This window comes from Haemaphysalis longicornis, unplaced genomic scaffold (assembly GCF_048455015.1).
Source record: "Haemaphysalis longicornis isolate Haplotype H1 unplaced genomic scaffold, Haemaphysalis longicornis Haplotype H1 scaffold_3, whole genome shotgun sequence".
NCBI lineage: Eukaryota > Metazoa > Arthropoda > Arachnida > Ixodida > Ixodidae > Haemaphysalis > Haemaphysalis longicornis.
In genome coordinates, this window is record NW_027526335.1 from 80,221,638 (window position 1) to 80,235,426 (window position 13,789).

Below are 13,789 nucleotides of genomic sequence, written 5' to 3' on the forward strand. Positions count from 1 at the left end.
CACCAACCCAAGAAAAGGAAATAGCTAAACACCACAGCTGGAAAGTGTACATGTCTTGAGACATCTGCACTGTTTACGACCTAAAGAGATTTTTTCCCGTTTAGAGCCTCGTAGGTGCAGGTGTACGCGTAGCACAAATTATTGTAGGTTAGGGTTTGATAACCACTCTTCCCGCGTCAGAGTTTTTCGATCGTCATGATCTCCTACACTGATAACCGCGGTTTATAACGCAGAAATAAAAGCGCGTGGGTGCTTCGCTCACGGCAATTTGCTCATGCATGGGTGTCAGAACACCAGCCGCGTAGATTTCTCCCGCTTTTGTAGGTTTCGGGAGCTGCTGCCACAGAAGAGACGGGACAGGGGATGGAAGGGGGGGGGGGGGGATAGAAGAAGAGGTTGACGAGAACTGAGAGAAAACGTCGCTCTTGACGGACAGGCCACCCGGACGCGAACAGAGCTAGAGCAGAACCGCGAGTGCAAAAAGGACGACAGCCGGCCTTTCTCCCTTCGCCCTCATTGTGGGTCGCCTTCCATGGGAAGCACCCACACGGCGCACGCAAGACAGCACAAGCAAACACGCAAACAACGAGGGAAACACCCAGGGCGACCTCCGACGGCGTATTTGTTCTCCTCTGTCAGATGCGCGCGCGCCATCCCTATACAGAAGTAGAGATGCCGAGAGTTTTCTAGACCTTTTTTTCTCTTTTCCTGTAATCTGTTTACGGTTCCCGCTCTGTCCTTTTCGTCTCCTGTCCAGCCGTTGTCGTGTGGCACGTTATACTCCTCGTCGGCTTTGACGTTTTCTCGAAGATCGCGCGAGGAAAGACGCGCCGAGTCCGCCGCGAGGTTGTCACCGCAGCGAGCGGGAGGGATGAAGAAACGACGACGACGTCGAACTTCCCTCTCCTCCGTCTCCCCGTGTGTGTGAGTGCGAGAGAGAGAGAGAGAGAGAGAGAGAGTGCACCGTTGTGCGGTGTACTGCACCGACGCACGTGCACTCGCTGCACCTATGAATCGGCACATACCGGGTGCACCAAATTCGGCTCACAAAAGGGCCCAGCAGCAGCATCTCTGACGTCCGTCAGACACAGCGGGTGTGCGGTCCTTGAGGTCCCGAGGCATTCTTCCGTCGGGCGCGCACACATGCGTCCGCGGTGACGCACGCACACTCGCACGGGGCTCCCCGCTGGGAATATTTGCGCGCACCTTGCGACGCCGCGACCGGGACGAGAGACTGAGAACGCTCCAGGGAGCATTTCGAGGGCGACATGTAGGTGAAAACGGTGCTCGCCGCGTGATGGGAAGTGTGTTACAGTTTTGCTGCTCTCTGCGCATAGATGAATTTAGTGGGACCCGCTGAAAGGCAGCGAATCAACGCGTCTGAGCTTGTCTTGTCACAATAGGTTGTGGGAAGCAATTGACGCATCCGTGGACGTAATGCGGACAATATAAAAGAAAGAACGGATTGAGTGGTTTAAGTGAATGGCCTGCACGCATACATAATAGCGGCAGCGCCATGTCAGAGCAAATCTCTCTTGCCGAGAGGCCCAACACTTTTCACTGGCCTTGGGTGTGCACAGCAGAACGCCACGCCGACAGAAATCTTGTGCGTTTTGATATACGCGCGCATTCTCGGCTCTGGCACATCTATGATTAAATGGTCCTTCAGAGAGTGGACTGACTGACGCCCCGGCAATGGTCAAACAGGACGACGGTGAGGTTCAGAAAAGAAACGTTTTATAGCTGCAGCTATACATCGGCGTCTGCAATGAGAGGTGTTGGGGGGCCCGTAGCGGTGGCTCAGTGGCTGAGATGTTGTGCTGTTGAGCACGAGGACGCGGGTTCGATTCCCGGTCGTGGCGGCCGCTTTTCTGATGGAAGCGAAAAGCAAAAACGCCCGTGTGTACGAGATTTTGGCGCACGTTAAAGATCCCCAGGTGGTCAAAATTAATCCGGAGCCCTCCAAGACGGCGCGCCTCATCGCCTGCGTTGCGTCGGCGCGTTAAACCCTACAATCAATCAATCAATCAATCAATCAATCAATCAATCAATCAATCAATCAATCAATCAATCAATCAATCAATCAATCAATCAATCAATCAATCAATCAATCAATCAATCAATCAATCAATCAATCAATCAATTAGAGGTGTTGGGGTGGGGGTACAGGGCGCAAGTAGACAGGCAGGAGTACTTTGAGCGTAAAAAGTCGAGGTGAAAAAAATAATTGCGCGTTCATTGAACCTTATACGAGTCAGCATTGAGTTACCTGGCCTTCTTATCATGAAACAATTAATACAATTTTCGGAAGAAAAAAACCTTTCCAGTTACCCCTACCACCCGCTGCTCGGCGGTTCAGGAGAGCCCCTTCTCAAGCACCCCTAAGTCGAATATCTGACCCGCCGAAAGCCTCGGAACCGAATTTCACACGATTTCAAACACGGAATTGAAGGGGCAGCTAAAAGTGCGCGTTCAGTGAACATATGAGTTTGAAAAGATCAGTGGATTACCGGCTACCTCAAGGAGACCGCCGGTGGCTGAAAGAGGCCACCTAGGTGCTTTGCAATGCACTGTCACGGCACCTGCTTTCGGAAGCATCAATGGCTCCATATGTGAACTAGGGCTTATTCTCGCTCTTATATGGGCAACAGGAACGCGTTTGTGCAGATAACTTTCTACTTTTAGATCAAAGATTGACCTGCACGTGAGCGGGGGAAATGTGCACTCTGGACGTTTTTTTTTTTTTTTTCCTCCCGGATATCCTTCTTTCCGGTCGTGTAGAGGGATGCGGATGTCAGTGCATATATTATTGCAACAACAGCCTCCCTTTTTGGAGGAGAAAAAAAAGCCGTCAAACGCCAACGTAGCGGCGCGGTCAAAGGGAATACGATGTGCCTGGAAGCTAACACGTCTACTGGTTAAAAGGCGTTTCGCTTTCAGTCTCTTTACAACACACCGCGAACACTACTCTTTGTTATGGTTCATCGCGCGGGTTTTAAAAAGTTGCCGAAATATCTAAAGAATGTAAAGAAGACTAAGATTAGTGTATATAGACATTTCTGTTTTTTTTCAGGTCATTTTTTGAACTTCCAGGCTGTAGCACACGCAACTTTTTTTCCCTCGGAACTTCTATCGGTACGACAAAATTCGGTTTCTCTTTTTACTCTTTCAAACAGCCGCAGTCGGTGGTAAATTTTTTATAAATTCATAACGCTAAAACGTAGCAGAAAAAAAAGTACACATGAAAATAAACGACTGGCTCTGATGGACCTATTTCCGCTTTGTTGAAAACGCGCGAAAAGAACCCTCCTTTTTCCTCTTGCGCGTACGCTGAAGTGCGCGAAGTATAAAAGTTAACATAAGGCCACTGAAGTGTGCCGCCATGCGATTAGCTAGTAATGCTAATTTCAATTAGTTGTGCTTAGTCTGTTCGCTCAATTGCTCGCAAAGGCAACCGAACATATCAGTTTTTGTCCCGTTAAGCTGTTGCTGCAGTTTCCACCCATGTGCACGCAATCAATTTGCAAGGCCCAATCACCGCATAATTTCTATTGAGACGTTCAATGTAAGATAATATATTGGGGACAAGGATGCCACCAAACTGAATCCCGAAGAAAAATCATTCTCACAATGCAATATCAGAACAATATGATCATGCGCGTAGAAAGGATTAGTTTTAGTTGATGAAGGAATCGTTCACCGTCAAGGATTCTATGGTACTAGTGGCCCTGCCCTGACTTTGTGCACACGTACGGATAGGCCTTCGTTGCGATCAGTATCGCACCAATCCCACGACGATACACCGGATTGTCTGCGAGTGCTTATGGCCATGCACGTGACAACTGAAATATAACAACCAGGGCAGCGCGAGCTGTATGTATACGCCCGCTTTCGCCTGTTCACGGGAAGGGATGAAACACGTGAGCGAAAACTGTGGGTTATTCCTCTGTCATAGGAATCGGTAAAACACGAAAGTGAAATGCGCAGCGAAATCTGCAGCTGAGCATGATTTGAGGGTCGGCGGCTTTCTTGAGGGTGCGCTTGGCGAGCGACGTCCTGCTGGCGGGTCGCTTCGGCAAAGGTGTACTGGCGTCATTTCCGTGACGGATATCACGTCAGTGAAATCTTGGTGTATCCCGGCATAAAACACTTTCGTGTTAAAATATAAAACCTGAAAACGGACAACCCGAAGTATGACGTACTGTTTAGTACTAAAGGTTGCTTCCCCGCAAGAAGACCTGTATACAGGGCTGCACCCTTTACAGCCCGCTTACTTCGTTGTTATGGCGTCATTTCCGTGACGGATACGACGTCAGTGAAATCTTGGTGTACCCAGGAATAAAACACTTTCGCGTTAAAAAGGACGCGTCTACCGCTCCGAGAACCGATTTGGCTGCCGGACGACGGCCGCTCCCGCGCGCGTCCAACCTGCTGCGTAGTTTGCCGCAGCCGCCCATGTGAACGCAGAGTGGGGCTCCAACTCACCGGCTGCCGCGGCGGCCTTCTGCTGCGCGTGCAGCGTGGACGAGGCGGCGGCGGCGGCGGCCACGGCGGCGGCCAGCGGGCCCTGCGGCTGCGCGGCGGGCTGCGTGGGCGTGGGCTGCCAGGGGCCCCAGCAGGCGGCCGCCGAGCCCAGCGGGGAGGCGCCGCTGAGCACGCGCAGCTTGTCGTACACGCCCTGCACAGCCGCCTGCTGCTGCTCCTTCTGGGCGGCCAGGTTGCGCAGCACACGGTTGATCGAGGACACCTGCGCGCGTGTGTACGCATACACACATTATACGCACTGCAGGGTGAGCGGGACAAGAACTGCAGGGCCGTCATGCATCAGCGCCGCTTCTTCCCGAATTGCGCCGCCATGATGAAACACATGCTCATGTATAGGTTGTATTCACTGGCGAGGCACGCATGCAGGCAGGCAACCATGTCTGTGCGCTGTCACTGGTTACGTCGGGCTCCGCGGGATGGCGGAACTTGTCCGTGCTAAGCACATGATGTGTGTTGGGCGGTCCAAACTCTACCCCAGCGAACGCAAAGTAACGCCTCTACTCCAATGTGAGTGCGATTAATAATATCTCTGTTATCTCTGTTGACACAACCGTTGAAAATCGGGATGAAATGCAGCAGAAGACGCACGCCGGTATTTTTTTTCTACGGTGTGTGGACGCAGTGGCACAAGCCGCGCCATGTCCGTGGCCGTTTCCAGTGCTGCCAAGCGAAGAAATTGACAGCTAAACTTTTCAATGAATACCATCTATACATTTGAGGAGTTTTTTTTCCGAAATGAGTGAAATCCCCCGAAGAGAATTTCAGAAGCAAATATTTGTGACCGGGTCTAAATTGAACGCTGTCAAAGCTATCACATGATATGTTCTACATGTCAGCTATAGGAAGTTAGCTTTGACAGCGGTGCATTTAGGCCCGTGAATAATCTTTTTGCTTGTTTCGGAAATTCTGTTCACGTGGATTTGACTCCTTTTGAGAGAAAAAAAAAGCTCTTCATTTGTACACTCACTGAGTGGAGTGGAGATCCAAAATGGGTCTTATGTGCTTAATTTTAAATGCGCAAGTACTTCATTGGGGACTCAACGAGAGAACCCGACCTTCTGTAACGCATGACGCAGCACAATTTACGCGGCATATGACATGGCACATGACGTGGCACAATTTACAGACAGACAGACAGACAGACAGACAGACAGACAGACAGACAGACAGACAGACAGACAGACAGACAGACAGACAGACAGACAGACAGACAGACAGAGTTGTCCTCGTCGTACCTCCCCTTTTCTCTCAACAGTAAATTTTCACCCTCTGGTTGGCTCGAGGTGCGTTGTGCACGCTTAGTATGCGTCATGTCATTATAGGGATCAAGAAGATCAACCTTGAAATGTCGTCGCACAGCCGCTGCGCTCGTGTGTTGGCGGGTTGCTCACGCATATTTATTCAGACAGGAGGGCGCGAAAAAAGCGGGAGCATGACGCCATGAGACTACAACGTGTATGCCATGGAACCGTCCTAATATCCGCTTTCAAGCGCCCACGCGAGCTGCTTCGGAGCGAAAAATTCCTCCCCTCTCACCTGCCCGCCTACTATCGGGCACGCTGCCGCAATCGGGCCATTACGACACCGTTTCGATTCGCCTTACGCGTGTAGCAGCCCAACTGCCCGCACTTCCTTGTAACGCCTCTTACGCCGCTCTTGTCGCATGGAGGTTAAACGCGGGGCGTTTTCCGGCAAGCCGATCGGGAAAGCGAGGAAATCAATTGTGTTGTATACTTTGTGGGGATCTTAATTGGGACTACTCCCAATTACGCGAGCACGTAGCCCGCGATCCCCTCTCCCCGAGGGGCGAGGATAGCCCCTCGCGCCCTCTCCCTGCAAGGGGGTACGGGCTGACCAATGCGCGCCGGTCCGTGGGCCACGTGGGGCGTGACGTAGTGGCCCCGCCGAGGGGCTCGCGGTGGCGGGCGCGCGCTTCGGTCGGACCCGGGAGAGATTGGCTGGGTGCCGACTCCGACAGGTACTTCGTGCTTGCACGCTGCTCGCCTCGCTTCGGCCTGAGCGACCGCCGTTCTCTCACTTCTGTGAGGTCGGCGAACGTACCGGGAGTTGGATTTCTCAGTCAGTCTGGTGGTCGGTTCCGGTCATTGCCGGGCCCATCACCCGCAGCGTTTCGGTGGCTTACGCCACTGGAACAACAGCTGCCGAGTACCCCCCCCCTGCGCGTCGGGCTCTGTGGCTTGAAGCGTACGGTCGTCGGGTACCCCCCTCTCTGCCCCAGGGCTAGGAGTGTAATACCAGGGCTGGTTGTTGTACCGTGGATTACCCGGAATAAAACCGCGTTCTGAGGAGCTACTTCGTCTTCGCGGAGTGACTGTGCACGCGTGGCGAGGGCCGCCGCGGCCGTTTACGGCTTGGCTCGCTCGAACCCATGGTGGGCACCTTGGCAGGCTGCACTGCATTACAGAGGTGAGGCCCACATATCTGGCGCCACAACGTGGGGCAGCCTTTGTTCTTACAATCGTTGCCTCCATTTAGCGAGCTTGCAGAGCTTTGCTCATGCAATAGGCCGCTCGCGCCATGGACGCTAGCCTTGAGGAGACGCTTACGCGGGCGTCGCTAGCGAACATCGCATCCTTCCGCGCTTCACCGAGCGTGGACGCCGACCAAAGCGATGTACGAGTTTCGGGAATTCCCGAGTTCGCCGTTCCTCCGTCGCCTGAGGCCACATGTGTTGGGTCGACGCCGCTCCTAGCCGGGAGAGCTCTCTGTGCCCCGGCCCCTCCGGCCTCTGCCGGTATTGTAGAGCGAGGTGAGAGGCCGCACTCAGCTTATGCGGGGAGTGTGCCGAGTAGTACGCCGCGTCTGGTTCAGCCGGGACTCCGGCGAGTGTGCTCACTACATAATAGTCGGTACGGTTTGTGCGATAGTGATGTGTACGCATGGCAATCCGGGTGTGCTCCCGTAGCCCTGGATGGTAGCGCGCGCGCTGGCGAACGCATAGGCGTATTGAACGCATTCGGGTGTGCTTCCGAAGCCCCGCTTGCTAGTGATGTTGATATTTGTGCATGGCAATCCGGGTGTGCTCCCGTAGCCCTGGATGGAGGTGCGCGCGATGGCGAGCGCATAGGCGTATTGAACGCATTCGGGTGTGCTTCCGAAGCCCCGCTTGCTAGTGATGTTGATACATGTGCACGGCAATCCGGGTGTGCTCCCGTAGCCCTGGACGGAGGCGCGCGTGCTGGCGAGCGCATAGGCGTATTGAATGCATTCGGGTGTGCTTCCGTAGCCCCGATTGCTAGTGATGTTGATATATGTGCACGGCAATCCGGGTGTGCTCACGTAGCCCTGGATGGAGGCGCGCGTGCTGGCGAGCGCATAGGCGTATTGAATGCATTCGGGTGTGCTTCCGTAGCCCCGATTGCTAGTGATGTTGATATATGTGCACGGCAATCCGGGTGTGCTCCCGTAGCCCTGGATGGAGGCGCGCGTGCTGGCGAGCGCATAGGCGTATTGAATGCATTCGGGTGTGCTTCCGTAGCCCCGATTGCTAGGGATGTTGATATATGTGCACGGCAATCCGGGTGTGCTCCCGTAGCCCTGGATAGAGGCGCGCGCGATGGCGAGCGCATAGGCGTATTGAACGCATTCGGGAGTGCTTCCGTAGCCCCGCTTGCTAGTGATGTTGATATATGTGCATGGCAATCCGGGTGTGCTCCAGTAGCCCTGGACGGAGGCGCGCGTGCTGGCGAGCGCATAGGCGTATTGAATGCATTCGGGTGTGCTTCCGTAGCCCCGGATGCTAGTGATTTTGATATGTATGCACGGCGACCCGGGCGTGCTTCAGTGGCCCCGGAATGTGGCGCGCGCGCTAGCGAGGCTGCGACTGCGCGCGAGCGCTTAGGCGTATTGGGCGCCTCTCATGCCGGGCGAGCTGCATTGCAAGCCCCGGCCGGTACTTTCATCGACGGTCCGAGAGCCGCAAGTACCAGGCCGCTCCCAGTTAGTACTGGGGGCCAGCCATGTATCCAGCCAGCCACAGGATTACCTGGGCTTCGGCAAACCGCCCCCGTCGCCACTCTCGGGGCGCGCGGTAGCCCCGCGCCGTTTCACACCGGCTGCGTCGCCGCTGAAAGCCTGGCTCGCACCAGAGAGGCTTTCTTGCCGCAAAGGCCACCCGTTTTCGGGAGCAACGCGGCAGGAGACCCCGCTGTCCTCGCTTACGCGGAGGCAGCGGAGGCTCGGGAAGCACCACCCGCCAACACCAGCGGGCTGGGCACACGAATTCTCCCTCCGGCCGCCGAGCCGCCGAACGACCCGCGAGTATTTTCTCGCCCCGACGCGGATCCCTACGCCGCGCACGCAGTCGTTCATAACGGAGATGCTTCCCCAGATGCAACCTCGTTGTTGCAGCAAGCCACTCGCTTGATCCAGTCCCTTTCAGGTGCTCTCCAGGTTTCCCTGGGTGCACCGAAGCTGTCAAAGCCGCTGGTGAGGCTAGAAGTGCCAGTTTACCGCGGCTACGAGGATACCATCAGCGTGACCGACTTCATTGAGTCTCTCGCGCACTACCAGACAGCCATGGGGCTCAGCGACAGCGATATGCTCGCTCGTGTCGTGCCAGTTGCGCTTACGGAGCGAGCAGCGCAGTGGTACCGGCTTGCCGGTCACCGAGCCGCCACGTTCACTGAACTGAAGGCGGCAATCCGCCGCGAATTTCTTCCGGTGGACTACCATCGGAGGATGCGGCGTGAACTGGAGCTGCGCACACAGGCTCCCGAGGAATCGCTCCTAGAGTTTGTGCGGAGCATGGAGGAGCTATATCAAATCGCCGAACCGACAGCCCCGAACGATGAACGCGTCGAGAGGGTTATCAGGCAGGCGCACCCCACTTTTGCGGCGTACCTGCGCGGCGCTCGGTTCCGCGACCTGGAGGAATTAGCCGCTGAGGCGAAGCGGATACAGGGCCACATACTCGCTTCAAGAGCGTATCGCCCTCCTCCTCCGGCAAGCGAGGCTCTCGAGCCCCGCTGCGCGTGGAAGGGAGCTTCCTCTTTTCCTCGCCACCCGCCGCACGCCGCCCACGCAGTCGGCGCGGAAGGAAAAGGTCTGTGGGAAATTAGCGCACGCGCTTTGGACCCATACACCTACGGACGCCGCACGGCTAATGCCGGAAAATGGCCTCCAAACAATTCTGCAGCGAACAACCGCCCGAAACAACCCCCAGGTCCGGCGGCAGGCGGAGACGCGCCGAGGGATGCCAATCGCGGGAATACCCGTGGTGGGCTGCGCTGTTTTCGTTGCGGAAAAGAGGGCCACATGATGCGCAACTGCTCCCAGCCGCCGGCGCAGTTGGGAAACGCAGAGGCCGGCCGAGCGGGAAGGCCCGTTCGGCCGAAGTAATTCTGGCCCCCTCCCTAGGCCGCCCGGGTTGTCCCGTTGGCGAGCCTGCGCCGTTCATCACTGTCGTCATTGCGGGACGAGAATACCCGGCTTTATTGGACACGGGAGCTAGCGCTTCTTTGTTCGGAGACGAAGTGTTGAACCTCTTGCAACAGCGTTCTGTTCGCCTCAGGGAGTGCCGAGCTGTGTTCAGCCTTGCCAGTGGTGCAGTGCGCGCCGGCGGCGCCGCAAGGTTGACAGTTCGATGGGACGGGCGGATGAGACGATGTCGTTTTATCCACCTGCCAAGGCTCAGTGTCCCCGTGATTTTGGGCCGCGACTTTCTTCGGAAGTCCAGAATTACGATCGACATTGCGAGCGGCGGTTACAGGGCCGGACTTTTGTCCCCCCTTGTTCCCTTCGCTAGCCCGCCTTCGCCGGCTCTCGCTTGTGCGGGAGAAGCTTTGCCGCCGTGCGGAGTGCTGCGCACCGGGGAATACCCCGGGGCGGAGCAAAGTTGTTCGACCGCTTCTCGGTTGAAGAACAAGCCCGCGCGCGACGATGCGCTCCATCCCTTGATCGCCGATGTGGCTGGTTGGGATCGGAAGGAGAAGGCCCGCATCTCGGACATTTTATTCCGGTTTGCGGAGCTTTTCACGGATCTGCCGGGTTGCACTGATCTCGTGCGACACAGGATCGAGACAGGAGATGCGCTTCCTTTGAAGTGCTACCCCAGGCCGACTAGCCTCGCTAAGCGGCGGGCTATTGACGGCGCGCTGGACGAGCTACTCGCGACAAATGTGGTGAGGCGCTCCGACAGCCCGTGGGCGTCTCCTGTAGTCCCGGTAGAGAAGAAAGACGGCAGTTTTCGCTTGTGCGTTGACTACCGAGGGCTGAATGCCCTCACTCGGAAAGATGCCTACCCGCTGCCTACGATCGAGTCGATAGTGGGGAACCTGGGGTCAGCTAGGTATTTCACCATTCTGGATGCCTCAAAGGGTTACTTGCAGGTGGAGATGAATTCGGAGGATCAGGCTAAGACAGCGTTCACCTGCCACCGGGGTTTGTTTGAGTTTACACGTATGCCATTTGGGCTGTGTAACGCCCCTGCAACATTTCAGAGGCTGATGGACCGGGTTCTTGGGGAGTCAAGGTGGTCACATGCAATGTGCTACCTTGACGACATTGTAATATACTCGCGTTCACTGGAAGAGCACGCTAGTCACTTGGAAGATGTGCTCGGTAGGCTCAAGGCAGCGGGTTTGACATTGAATCCGGCGAAAGCGCAGATAGCGCGAACTCAAGTGCAGCTTCTTGGGTTCACGCTGGGCGGTGGCTGCATCGAGCCAAACGCGGAGAAACTCCAGGCTATCCTGGGCTTCCCTGCGCCCACAGAAGTACGCGGCCTGCGCCGCTTTCTGGGAATGGCCAATTTTTATCGGTCATTCATTCCGTCCTGCGCTAAACTCCAGGCTCCCCTGACGCGGCTGTTGGGGAAATCTGTCGAGTGGCATTGGGGCCCTGAGCAAGAAGGTGCGTTTCGCAGCCTGTCCCGCGCAATTGCCGAGACAGCGCAGCTCAGGTTGCCCGACCTGAACAGGGAGTTTGTCGTACAAACCGACGCAAGCGACCTCGGATTGGGGGCTGTCCTCCTTCAGGAATACGATGGCGTGCTGCACCCCCTGGCTTTTGCCAGTCGATCCCTTCTCCCCGCTGAGAAGAATTACTCAGTGACAGAGAGGGAGTGCCTCGCTATCGTGTTTGCGCTGCGGAAATTCGACGTCTATTTGGACGGGACGAAATTCATCGTGCAAACGGACCACAGCGCGCTCACTTGGTTGATGCGGCTCCGAGAACCTTCGGGGCGATTGGCACGCTGGGCTCTGCTCATACAGCACTACGATTTTTCCGTGCAGTATCGGAAGGGAAGCAGCAATGTGGTCGCCGACGCGCTTTCACGCGCCCCGCTTTCGCTCCCGGCCAGCGCCGAGAGGAATGTTTCGCCTGCCAGCGCAGGCGAGGAGGCGGTTGCGGCGGAGCCCGCAGTCGGAAAGCCGTGCACAGCGATACGGGAGAACACAGCTGGTGCATTGTCACCACCCGTAGCAAGCGTGGTTGGGTCCTCTGTTGTTGAGGCCAGCGCATCTCGAGCGCCGAAGGGGAAAACCGTCTGTGTCATGCCCCGCGCCGAGAAAGGAGAACGCGCTGCTGTTGCACTGTGTACGGAAGCTGGACCCTCTCGAGGGAACGCCAGCAACGCTCGTGAGCCAAAACGGCCCCCCGAATTCGGGCAGCCCCAGGCCACGACGCAGGAGATTCAGGTCCGTGCCTGGTCTCCTTTCGGGATTATATTCAGCCGGGAAGAGCTCATTCAGGCTCAGCGAGACGATCCTTTTTGCCGAGACATTCTCGGACGCCTACGAGAGGCGGAGCGCCGTGACGTTGCTGGCTTTGCAACGGGCGCAGAGGGACCGGAGCCAGCTTGCATTGCTGGTAGTCCCGAGGATACGTACCTGCTGGACAACGACGAGCTCGTGCTGAAATACGTCGCCACTGACGACGAGTCTATCAACCCGTTCAAGGTAGTGATCCCGAAACGTCTGAGGTGCGCGCTTTTGCGGTACGCTCACGACGAGCCACTGGCCGGACACCTGAGCGGCTCGAAGGTCTTTTCGAAGATCAGTCGCACTGTCACCTGGCCCGGCATGAGGCGGGACATTTTCCGCTATTGCCGGTCGTGTCATGCCTGTCAGTCTGTCAAATCGCGCGGTGGGCGCCCGCCAGGGCTGATGAAACCGATTGACAGCCAGCGGCCGTGGCAAATAGCCGCCTGCGACCTTATGGGGCCTTTCCCCAGAAGCAAGCACGGCTATCAGCACCTGTTGGTAGTGGTGGACCACTTTACGAAATGGGTGGAATTGTTTCCACTGCGTAAGGTGACATCCCGGGCTGTGCTGGACAAGTTAATGGAGGTATTCACTCGCTTCGGCTTCCCGGAGCGCCTCATCACGGACAATGCCTCCTATTTTACTGCCCGACTTTTCCGTGAAACATGCTCATCCTTGCGGATCGAGCATCGTCCCACGTCGCCCTACCACCCCCAGTCCAATTTGACAGAACGCTTCAATAGGAGTGTGAAGACAATGCTCAGGGCTTTTGCCACGAGCCAAAAGGATTGGGCCGACCACCTGAACGAGCTCGCGTTCGCTGTTCGGACAGCGGAGAGCCGTTCAACGGGATTCTCGCCCGCATTCCTCACTTTTGGGAGACACTTGGCCAACCCCCTGACCATTGTCACGCAACGCCAAGACTCGGACGAGAGCGCGCACCGGGATTGTTCCTCGTACGCGTCCCAACTCTGCGCCCGGCTCAATCTGGCCTTCGACAAGGCGCGGAAGAGCCTCGGCGTAGCTCGAGCCCAACAAAAGGCTCAGTACGACAAGAGTCACCGTAGCATTTGCTATCAGGCAGGTGACTTTGTGCTCAAACGCAGCCACGCTCTTAGCGATGCCAGCAAGGAGTTTTCCGCTGCATTGGCTCCTAAGTGGCTTGGGCCCTACCAAGTTGAGAGGCGACTCTCACCGCTTGTGTACGAGCTTAAGGATCCCCGAACAGGGAAATCCAGTGGCCGCGTTCACATTGCCGACCTGAAAGCCTACCATTGTAGGCCGGCAGAGTTGAAGCCGGGGTCTGACGACCTCGCACCAGGGCAAACGAGCACACCCGGTGTGTCGGGTCGCTTCCGGCCCCCGCATCGGTATGCCCTCCGCCGACGCCCACAGTTGGGAAATCGGCCGGCTTAATACCGGGCTTTTCCCGGTTGAAAGCCCTACACGCGCACATCAGCCTTCTCACAACGAGCTTTTCTCCGTGGCATTCCCGGGTGAGCCAGTGATCATGCCTC

At 56.4% G+C, this 13,789-nt stretch overlaps 2 protein-coding genes across 2 annotated transcripts in view; one reads left to right on the forward strand and one right to left on the reverse strand.

Moving 5' to 3' along the window:
* Positions 1–13,789, reverse strand: part of LOC144174723 (paired box protein Pax-6-like) — an 85,591-nt gene that overhangs the window by 12,589 nt on the left and 59,213 nt on the right. The window contains exon 5 of the mRNA XM_077703553.1: positions 4,486–4,747. Within this exon, the coding sequence (XP_077559679.1) occupies positions 4,486–4,747 (262 nt within the window). The remainder of the gene's footprint in view (positions 1–4,485; positions 4,748–13,789) is intronic.
* Positions 8,320–10,068, forward strand: LOC144173667 (uncharacterized). Its single transcript, XM_077701998.1, has one exon. The coding sequence runs from the start codon at positions 8,320–8,322 to the stop codon at positions 9,904–9,906; it is 1,587 nt and encodes a 528-aa protein (XP_077558124.1). The 3' UTR covers positions 9,907–10,068.

Bases quoted from the DNA above. Each gene is read 5' to 3' on its own strand.
- LOC144173667 (XM_077701998.1), top strand. From the start codon at position 8,320: ATGTATGCACGGCGACCCGGGCGTGCTTCAGTGGCCCCGGAATGTGGC.